Genomic DNA, 10,688 nt, shown 5'->3' with positions numbered 1-10,688 from the left:
TTCCTGGCCTTCGTGTCGTGAAGTCTCATGTGACAAAATTCTGGTTGTTATTTTCCTTACTTACTAGAGTATTTCTTTAAATAATAGGGCTATCTTTCTTTTGGAGCTATTGTCTTTAGAGACTTAAAAGTCTCACTCTATTAAGTCAGCCAAATACAGGCACACTTGAAAATAGTTTTTTTTAAAAAGAGTTTTTATCTCTCTATTATTTTGCTTGTTAATTTGCATCTTTTCCAATTCTTTCAAAAGTTTATGTTAAACAGAATCAAAATCATGTGAAATGTTAGCACCACTTTATAATGTCTTGGTAAGATCATACATGGAATGTTTCATCCAGTTTTGGTCAACACGATATAAAAAAAAAAGATGTTGAGACTCTAGAAAGAGTGCAGAAAGAAGCAATAAAGATGCTTAGGAGATTGGAGACTAAAACGTACAGAAAACTGTTTCAGGAATTGGGTATGTCTTGTTTAATGGAAAGGGATGACATGAGAGCAGTTTTTCAATAACTAAGGGGCTGCTCCAAAGAAGGGAGTCAACCTATTCTCCAAAGCAAATGAAGACAGGAAAAGAACAATTGATGGAAGCTAATCAAGGAGACAACCAACCTGGAACTAAGGAGAAATTTCCTGACATAACAATTTATTAGTAGAACAACTTGCCTCCAGAAGTTGTGGGTGCTCCATGACTGGAGGTTTTTAAGAAGGGATTGGACAACCATTTGTCTGAGATGGGGTTTCTGTGAATAGCACAGGTATAGATTATGAAGTATAATGATACTAAAGGAAATTTTCATGCCTGGCTTCTTCTGTTGATTTTTTAATTGCTTGCTTCGTAATGAAAGAAAACATACCAATATAATCAGTTAATGTAGACTCAAATACCATACATAAGAAGTATGGTATGTGGTCTCAGTAGTATATGCATGGAAAGGAACAATATTTTACATTTCCTTTAACTGATGTGCAAAATGTTGTATCATATTGTACTGTTGTCAACTTGCTAATTTGTAGAAAAATTGTTATTGTTTTTTTTACAACAACAAAGGACTAGGTGGATACTGTACCTATGTTAATTTTTGTTAGTTTCAGATATGTTTGATTGTTTACCCTTTGTTTGCCCACATTTTTATTGCTTTTTCCCCCTCAAGTGCATTTTAATCTATCCATCTACCCAGTCAGTTTTCAAATTGAATAAGTAAATAAATAAATATATAAATTTATATTTTCCTTAGAGCTTAGTTTTGAAAGGTAATAATTGATAATTGGAAAGAGATGCATCTAATCTGATGAAGGATAATTATTTTTGCCCTTTCCTTTATAGAACCTTCATAGTAGGGTTTTTTTTTTTTTGGTAAACTGCAGAAAAGGATCTTTTTCTAAAAAACAAGTCTAAAGATTTTTTTAAAAAGTCTGCTTGATCCAACAGATTTGTTATAATTTAAGAAAGCATTTTAGCATGTGAATGTCTTTAATGTCATAATTTTACCATTCAAATGATACTTAAAAATTCTGTGGTCCAATAGGATAAATTCTGTATGGTTTGTCTTTTTTTCCTTATGCTGCAACCCATATGGAAAAATTCTGTTCTTTGCTTGATTGGCCTAGAATTTACTTTGATGTTAACCTCCCCCCCCCCCCAGTTCTGTGGGTGTGGCTTGGTGGTAGTGGTGTCATGTGACTGGTTGGGTGTCACCAACTTTTTTTCCACTTTCAGCTATTTTTTTTAGCTTTTTAAAGCATTTTTTTCCCTGCCAGTTTGGGCAAACTTTAAAATTCTTTAAAAATAGCTTCGGACAATCACGCAGCTCACAGCTAAGCCACGCGAACCTACCAGTTCAGATGAACCGGGATGATTTCACCCCTGCTATGATGTCCATAGTCACTGTTACTGTATTGTCCATAGAGGTTTATCACATAAAAATAGTCAAAAGGGGACACATAGAACATGATTCACATCATACCGTACTAGAACAGCTTTGTCCTAAAAAGGAGCTGAAGATGTTGTTTTAGGAGTATAATTGGATACTTAATCTCAATTGAAACAAAACAACAAACAACAAGTTAAAATAGCTTTGTGCTGCATTCCTACAATACATCCACCCAATTGACTGACTCAGTTGATTGATAAACCAACATAAATGAAATCATGACAGCATAAGATAAATAGGCGAGTCACATTTTTTCTTTAGTGACTTGCTAACATAACTCTAATTGTATGCAAAGGCTTTATAACATGCATGGTCTTTTCTAGCAAGGTTAAAGAGTTCAGGAAATGTAGAATAATGCAGCTTATTCATTACTGAAGCCATTTTTTACTATTGGAGGAAGCTCTGAGAAAGATGATAGTTGATGATAGGGTGGGGACAGTTCAAACCAATAGTTCATGCTTAGCTGTCATTCAGTAATTGTTCCTTGCAGAAGAATAAGGGAAGGGGAGAATCCAAAAAGGGTTTGACTATGTAGTTGTGGATGCCATCTTAAATTTTTTTTGTCTCCAGAACACTCACCACTTTCTACCTACCTCTACCTTCAGTAAAACTAATTGTCTGAGAAGAGATAACATGACGTGTGGGGTCCTTGGTTCACTCTGTGCTTGGTTGTCTTTCAGCAGATGTTTCATTAACAATTAAGTAACATCATTGGTCCCTTCTAGTACTGATGTTGTTACCTAGTTGGGTAATGAAATGTCTGCAAGAAAATAACCAAGCTCAGAGAGCATAAAGAACCCCGTTGTTCAATTCAGAGCTACAAATATTATCTTCTATTAATGACTTGACCATGGTTAACACTGTGACTACTACCCATTGGTTAGCCAAATGAGAGTTATTTTCAAATGAATTTATCCTAACAGATTTATATGTTTTATATTATTTTTTATTATTATTGAATTTATATGCTGCCCATCTTGCTATCCAAAGCAACTCTGAGTGGCTTTTTTTCTGGCAGAGATGGTTAAATATTCCTTTACTAACATGCTATTAAATCATTTGTTTTTGCATTATTTTCATAAAAGTAGAAATATTTTGCAGAAATCTGTGTTCAAATTATACATTCTTAAATGATTGGGAAATTTATTTAAGGACATTTATTCTGCTTGATTGATAAACCCAATTTATTTATATGTGCCTGACTTGGTCAAACTTAATGTAACTGTTAAGGAATAAAGTTAGTTTTACCTGTTAGTTTGAATCATTCAGGAAAATGAAAAAGGAAACATTGCTTTGCCACAAATTTTGCTTCAACCTTCCCTGAAAAATATTTATTATAACTATACCAATAGTTCAGAACTTAAAATTTTGCAATAATTATTTTCAGAAAACATAACAAAACATATTTTGATGCGGCAATCCTATGCCAAGAAGGGAGACAAAATATTTCAATGAAAAAATAATTCATCTAGATTATTTTTCTAATAATCCATTCTGTATTATTTTTCTTTCTTATTTTTTGACAACCGAGACATGAAATATTTTAAAGAAAAACATCAGTTATTTCTTTTTCATCCTATTCATTCTCTAGCATATTTATTTTTGTCAAAGCTATCAGAGCACTTAGCCAAATTTGGCTTATCTCAAAACATTAAGTATTATCTGATTTCATTCATATCTGTATAGGAGAAATCCAGGGTTGTAGACATTTTGAAATCAAAATCCATGAGAAAAAGACAGTGGCAAATCATTTATGTATTGTTGTCAAGACAAGAGCATTCAACTTGAGTAGAATGTTACTTTTTACTTGTATTTTACCTGTACTCACAATTACTAGCAATTTCACAGTTTTTTTCCCCTGTACCAACTTTATTTTTTAATTAAAATCGGTTTTACAGAATTCACTTTTGGATGAAACTTGCATTACATTATGTAAACATTTTACAGTGGTACAGGCACATGTCTTGTTATGGAGTAACCTTGGGTGAACAAATACTACCAGTTCTGTTTTTGTTGACCGTTGGATGAGATGGGTGGAAAGAGGCCTGTGATTGCTTACCAAAAGAGCACTCATAGTTCAACTGTTATTACTGAAATTCCTCATTTGTATTTTTCCCGCAGCTGGACATTTTGACAGCCAATGTGAAGAGAACAACAGTATGCACACTTGAATATATTTTATTTTAAAAAAAAATCCAACAGTACTCTGAAAGTGAAGAGTCTAGAATTAAAAGGAGACCCGGACTGTGGGGGCAAGTTGCTAACTCAATTTGCTAAAGAATTTGTAAACCGCTTAGAGAGGGCTGAAAGCCCTATGAAGCGGTATATAAGTCAAATAAATAAATAAATAAATCATAAGCTATTTTGTGTTTTTGAGTAATGTGGAAATTCTGGAATGTGTTTCAAGAGAAGAGTTCATAAATACCTTGAAAATTGTCAGTGGATCCCCTGCTGATTGCAAGAGATTGCTTCTACACAGGTCCCTTGCTTCCATTTTACTGATCTTGAGGGAACATATATACTATGGCTTCTTCCCTTGCTTGAGGAAAGGGTAGCTATATTGTGGTTATCTAAGAAGATCGTTCATTTTGACCCACCAGCACCCAAGAGTCTCTGTTTTCAGATGTAGTAAGATGTTTCTGTGCAAGTTAATAATCAAGAGTTTCAACGATTATTTAGGATGCAAAAGAAAGAATTACATATTATCATCTCCTGCACTACTAATGTACTGTTAGAAATGGGCTGAATAAGTTTTTTTTCTAATTTAACAGTCAATCCAGAGTATTCCTATGTCAAAGGTTGATGAAAGACCTTCTGAAGTTTTTCTCAAGCAAGACTATGTCATTCATAAATCCTTGAATGCAGATTAATAATCCAAATGTTTCAGATTAATGACATGTAAATATACTCACTTTACTCCAAAGAATAATTAACACTCATCGTTCTTCCATTAAATTATTCCAGGTTTTTGAGTCATGATGCAAGAATCTGGAACTGAGACAAAAAGTAACGGTTCAGCCCTTCAGAATGGAGCAAGCACTGTCAACTCCTTACTAGATTGCACCCTACGTGAAGTAAGACCAAACGGAGAGACACCTTCGTTGGAAATCGGTGCTGCGGATCTTGCCCATCTTCAGCAGCAGCAGGTACTGTAAAATATCCTACCAATGTTTTATCACCTTTGAAAGATTCTTGTATACTGAAATAAAGGTTGCAGGAATTCTTCACATCATAAAAAAATACGATGGTATTTTCTAGCAAATATATACTTTAAAGCATGTATTTATATGATATTAATTGATTGGCATTCTGAAGAACTAAAAAATAACCTTAAAGAGAACGAACTGTATAATATTAACACCTGCGCTATCAGCATTTTGCTGGTAGATATAACCCTAAAAAAGATTTCTTCACTTTAGTAGTGAACCCCAAATCAGTACCAATACAAACAATAAACCAGTGGTTCCCAACCGCCGGAGACCAGTTCTGTGGAAAGAGATTTTTCCGCAGACCAGAGAGGGCATGATTTCATGCCCTCCTTGCATCCCACGAATGCACAGATCGGGCTTTGCTCATTTGCGTGGCCTGGATTCCGATGTGTCACGTCTGTGACCCAGGTTTGAGGACTCCTCAAACGTTACTGAGGCTTAAGTAAGATAGCATGATTGATAATTTCATAAATCTTCATTCATAATCCAGGTGTTTCAGATGTGCTCTTATTTTCCCCCAAAGTGTAGCACTGATTATAATAAAAGGAAATTATTGCAATTTTAATTGTGTAATTGCAATAGCACTTAGACCAGAGGTGGTATTCAGCAGGTTCTGACCAGTTTTGGAGAACCGGTAGTGGAAATTTTGAGTAGTTCGGGAAACCGGTAAATACCACCTCTGACTGGCTCTGCCCCCATCTATTCTCTGCTTCCTGAGTCCCAGCTGATCAGGAGGAAATGGGGATTTTTCAGTATCCTTCTCCTGCCACACCCACCAAGCCACGCCCACAGAACTGGTAGTAATTTTTTTTTAATTCCACCATTGGCTTAGACTTATATATAGCTTCTCAGTGCTTTATAGCCTAAATAGTTTATAGCATATTGTTTCTGGATCCTTGATTTACCCACCTCGGAAAGGATGAAAGGCTGTAACCCTAATCATTCTGTATAGGTAATCAGGTCCTCTTTGCTTTACTAATGAAGAAAGTGGTTTCCTCTAAGAGTACAAGAAGATGCCTACTTTAAGCCCTCATGAGTAAGCATTTGTATTTATTGATATCCAACAATTAAATTACATTTATTGCTACATATCCCATTTATTTTCTGTGTCAGTCGTTGAGTGAACAAAACAGTTTTGAATATGAATTATTTGAATACTTGTTTGTATGAGAAGATTAATAACAATACAATAACAACATAAACACAAGTTTAACACAGAAGACACTTCATTGTAAAAGTTCTGTTGAATAGTACTGGCTTTGCATAACATGGGGATACATATAATATTTAATATCTCTGAAAAGATGCAAATTTTAATTTTACTTTAAAAACAAATCTTTGGTCTGGAATTTGGAATAGTCTTGAAGACTTTGACAGCTGTAACATTTTTTTAGTGTGCATGATGATCTTGTCAGCAGATTGTTGTACGGTAGAAAAAAAGCCACAACAAAATTTGTTTTTTTTCCCCCCTAGTTTAGGGAGAAGGGGGGAACCTTTAACATAAATCTCCTACATTTTAGCGGCTTATCATGATACTAAATTCAATGTAGTCTTTTTCCTCTCATAGTTTTTTTTAGGTGAGAATGCAATCATTAAAAATATCACAAGCATGCTGAATTCCTTACTGCAGTAGTCACACAAAACCATGGATAACATTTCAATAAGTGCAGGCCACAGTAGAGTAAACAGTTGCACTGAAATTTAATTCCTGTTGACTTTTCCGTCATTCTTGGCCAGGGGCACATTCTGAATTGTACTGCAAAGACAACAGGGGTTACAGCTTTGATTAATCTAGGGCACTGGAAGAGAATTAGAAGAGTAAAATATGTTGGAACTATTCAGGACACTAAAGCTTTTTTTCTAAGAGGCTTGAGATTAAAATAAACTAGCTCTCATATATAATTATACAGCTCTCCATTCTAGTTTGTTATTTTCCCATCGTTTTTTTTCTGGTGTTATTTTGCTTATATGTAGCATTCTACAACATTAAAGTACAAAGCCTACTTATTCCCTTTTGGATAAACAATGTTATAAGCATAAAAAAGAGAATAAGAAATAGTTAGCCAAAGCAATTAAAAGAAAGAAAAAGAAAGAAAATGGAAACACAGCATAATCTAGTTGGCAGCAGCATCCTTACCTATCTTTAAAAAATGTATTATTTTTACAACTAACCCAATGCAGCAAACATATCCAACACATCTTTCTCTTTTCCCTCTATTTTCCCCACAACAACAACAACCCGGTGAGAGGGTTTGTTTGGGTTGAGAAAGCATGACTGTCTCAAAGTCACCCAGCTGGCTTTCATGGCTAAGGTGAAACTTGAACTCATGGTCTCTTATTTTCTAGCCTGATGGCTTAACCACTTAAGACTAAACTGGCTGTCGTTTTTATCTTGGCAAGCCATCTTTGTTCCTACTCCATCCATTGTCTTTTATTCTTTAAACTTCTCAGCTCTGTCTTTTTCATAATCTCATCAGTTCCAACCATCCATGACTTTCTTGGTTCACCTCCTCTTGACCCATTCACTTTCCCTTTGTATATTTGTTTTGTGATTTGATCCTCATTTGTTCTCTGTACATCACCAACCTGTTCAATACAGTTCTTTTGCACAAGATTACTCATTTTTGTATTCACGTTCATCCAGAACCCATTCATTCCTGACCCAATCTCTTCCTGATTTAACACACACACACTTCTTAAGTACCCATTCCTATTGTACGCAATTGCCTGACACAGATATATCTCAAATCCAGTAACAAACTGGACAAAACTTCATTACTACACCTAGCCATTTTCCCTTACTTTGACAAATATTCATGCAGCAGACCACATACTATCCACAACACGCACTCATTGTCCTACTCCTTTCAGTATTAAATCATTCACCAAGGATGTAGTTCATTGTTCTGCTTGTTTTAATTTTATTATATAGGTAGTCCTTGACTTACAACTACAATTGAGCTGAAAATTTCTGTTGCTAAGTGAGACAGTTGTTAAGTGAATTGTGCCCTATTTTATGACCTTTCTCGCCACAGTTGTTAAATGAATCACTGCAGTTTTTAAGTTAGTAACACATTTGTCAAGTGAATCTGGCTTCCCCATTGACTTTGCTTGTCAAAAGATCTCAATGATCACATGACCCTGGGACACTGCTACCGTCATAAATACAAACCAGTTGACAAGCATTTGATCACATAACTATGGGGATACTCCAATGGTTTTATGTGTGAAAAACAGTCATAACTCCCTTTTTTCAGTGCATCAAACGGTCACTAAATAAACTGTTATAAGTCGAGGACTATCTATATGGTTTTTATCACATTCAGCAACTAATCTTCAATTCCACATTTGTCCAAAACATCCTGTAATTCAAGCCTATTTACTGTATCATATGTTTCCTCCCAATAGTGAAGAAGCAACAAAAGTTCTTCCTCATTTTTACACATTTCTTATTAATTTGCTGAACGAGAAATATCTGGCCTATATCTTCACACTTGATATAAAACTGTACTTCTCTTCCCAATTTTGGCTTAGCATTACTTCTCTTATTACTTCAGACAGAATTCTACCACTTCTGAGGTACAAACTCATCCCTCAAAGGTTTTTCTGCTCACTCTTGCCATGTTTCTCTTTACGTGGGGAACAGTATACGGATAGCATTCTTCCAGTCGTTGGGCACAAGATTGAGACTTCACCATACATTGAACAAGTAGCCTTGGTGGCACAGTGGTTAGAATGCAGTACTGCAAGCTACTTCTGCTGACTACTGGCTGCCTGCAATTTGGCAGTTCAAATCCCACCAGGCTCAAGGTTGACTCTGCCTTCCCATCCTTTCAAGGTGGGTAAAATGAGGATCCAGATTGTTGGGGGCAATATGCTGACTCTGTAAACCACTTAGAGAGGGCTGTAAAGTCCTGTGAAGCTGTATATAAATCTTAATTGCTATTATTAGCAAGAATCTATATTTTAACATTGCTCCAATTGTACCATCTACATTTTTTTTTAGCATTTTCATGACATTTGTGACTTCCTTTCCATTGATTTTTTTCTGTAGACTGTAAACATTTCTAGATTTATTTCACTTCCTTTTTTAACAAATTGTAATTGTTTTCCTATAAATCTCCCTAAGGCTTTCTGCCCATTCCAGCAGATCAGATAGGATGGGCATATTCCAAATCCCTTTTTTAAACTGTTGTTGAAGGTCCATAGCCGCCCCTGCCCTGTGGATCCTCCCGAGGCCTGACTCTTCTGTCCCATTACAACAAGGGCAGTTCCCTACCGGTTCGTAAATGTGAGCATGCGCTCAGCCTTCCGCGCATGCGCTTTGGCTAAAAAAAGGGCCTAAATGGGATGCCATAGAGCTGGGGCAGGTGGGTGGGACCACCTGCGATTTCCACTACCAGTTCAGGTGAACCAGTCAGAACTGGCAGAATACCACCTCTAAACAAGGGTATCAAACTGGCTGCCCATAGGCCCAATGCATCACATTTAGGCTAGGCCCACCCCGGCTCTGCAAATGCAAAAGGCAGCGCGATAAGTCACGTGATATCAGGCGACACAATTGAGTTTGACACCCATGCATTAGAAGGTCTTGAAGAGGTGTTTTTTTTCCCCAAAAGCTTTGGGGTAGAATGAAGATGGAGCCCAGTAATACAGAAGATTGATGTGTTGGAGAATGTGCTCCAAAGTTCAAGGAGTTTTTTGTAACTGTTATGATTTTATTGTTTTTATCGTTTTCATCCCCAGAGTCAGGCCAGGCTAAAAAATCAATGCCCTTTACTGTAACAGTTGTAGTAACTGAATTTTGAAGTCTGAATGTGCACTCCCCTGTCTCATCACTTTATCTATGTGTGAACTGAGGAATATTTGTCTAAGATATCTCATATTACAGATAGTTCTTGTTTTATGACCACAATTGAGCCCCAAATTTCTGTTGCTAACTGAAACATTTGTTAAGTGAATTTTGTCCCATTTGTTGACCTTTTTTACCCCAGTTGTAAAGTGATTCACTACACTTGTTAAGTTTGTAGCATGGTTCTTAAGTGAATCTGGCTTCCCCATTGACTTTGCTTGTCAGAAAGTTGCAAAAGGTGATTTACATGATCCGGGGATACTGAAACCATCATAAATATGGGTCAGTGGCCAAATGCTTGAATTTTGATCAGGTGACCATGGGGATGCTGCAAGGGCCGTAAGTGTGGAAAATGGTTGCAAGTCACTTCTTCTGTGACATAACTTTGAACGGTCACTAAATGAACTATTGTAAATCAAGGCCTGGAACAGGGCTTGGTCTTGCTTATCTGACTTGGTAACCTTGGTGGCAGCTCTTTTCCTGTTTTCATGGACATTCCAAATGGTCTCTGCAATTTGTTTGTAGTGTTGCAGTTCATAATAGGACTTCTTTTAAAATAAATAAACAAAACACTCCTTCCAACATGCCATCACTTAAGTTTCATCAAGAGAAGTTAATCATTTTCATTTCACTCCAAGACTTTTTTTGTTCAGCCCTCATCCTTCTTTTGATAAACAATTTTTATCTCCCTCAATAT

General features: G+C 36.0%; 1 protein-coding gene across 11 annotated transcripts in view; it reads left to right on the top strand.

Moving 5' to 3' along the window:
• FOXP1 (forkhead box P1) overlaps nucleotides 1-10,688 on the top strand; it is a 628,729-nt gene that overhangs the window by 368,881 nt on the left and 249,160 nt on the right. For all 11 annotated transcript variants that reach the window (XR_015695877.1, XM_014054824.2, XM_087708882.1 and 8 more), the window contains one exon: nucleotides 4,895-5,076. Coding sequence is in view for 10 of the 11 variants with exons in the window: in XM_014054824.2 (XP_013910299.2) it covers nucleotides 4,906-5,076 (171 nt within the window). In the remaining variant the exon portion in view is untranslated. The remainder of the gene's footprint in view (nucleotides 1-4,894; nucleotides 5,077-10,688) is intronic.

This window comes from Thamnophis sirtalis, unplaced genomic scaffold, assembly GCF_051295495.1.
Source record: "Thamnophis sirtalis isolate CommonGarterSnake01/CBP01778 unplaced genomic scaffold, rThaSir2_p1.2 scaffold_3, whole genome shotgun sequence".
NCBI lineage: Eukaryota > Metazoa > Chordata > Lepidosauria > Squamata > Natricidae > Thamnophis > Thamnophis sirtalis.
This window is presented reverse-complemented; position numbering and strand designations above follow the sequence as displayed.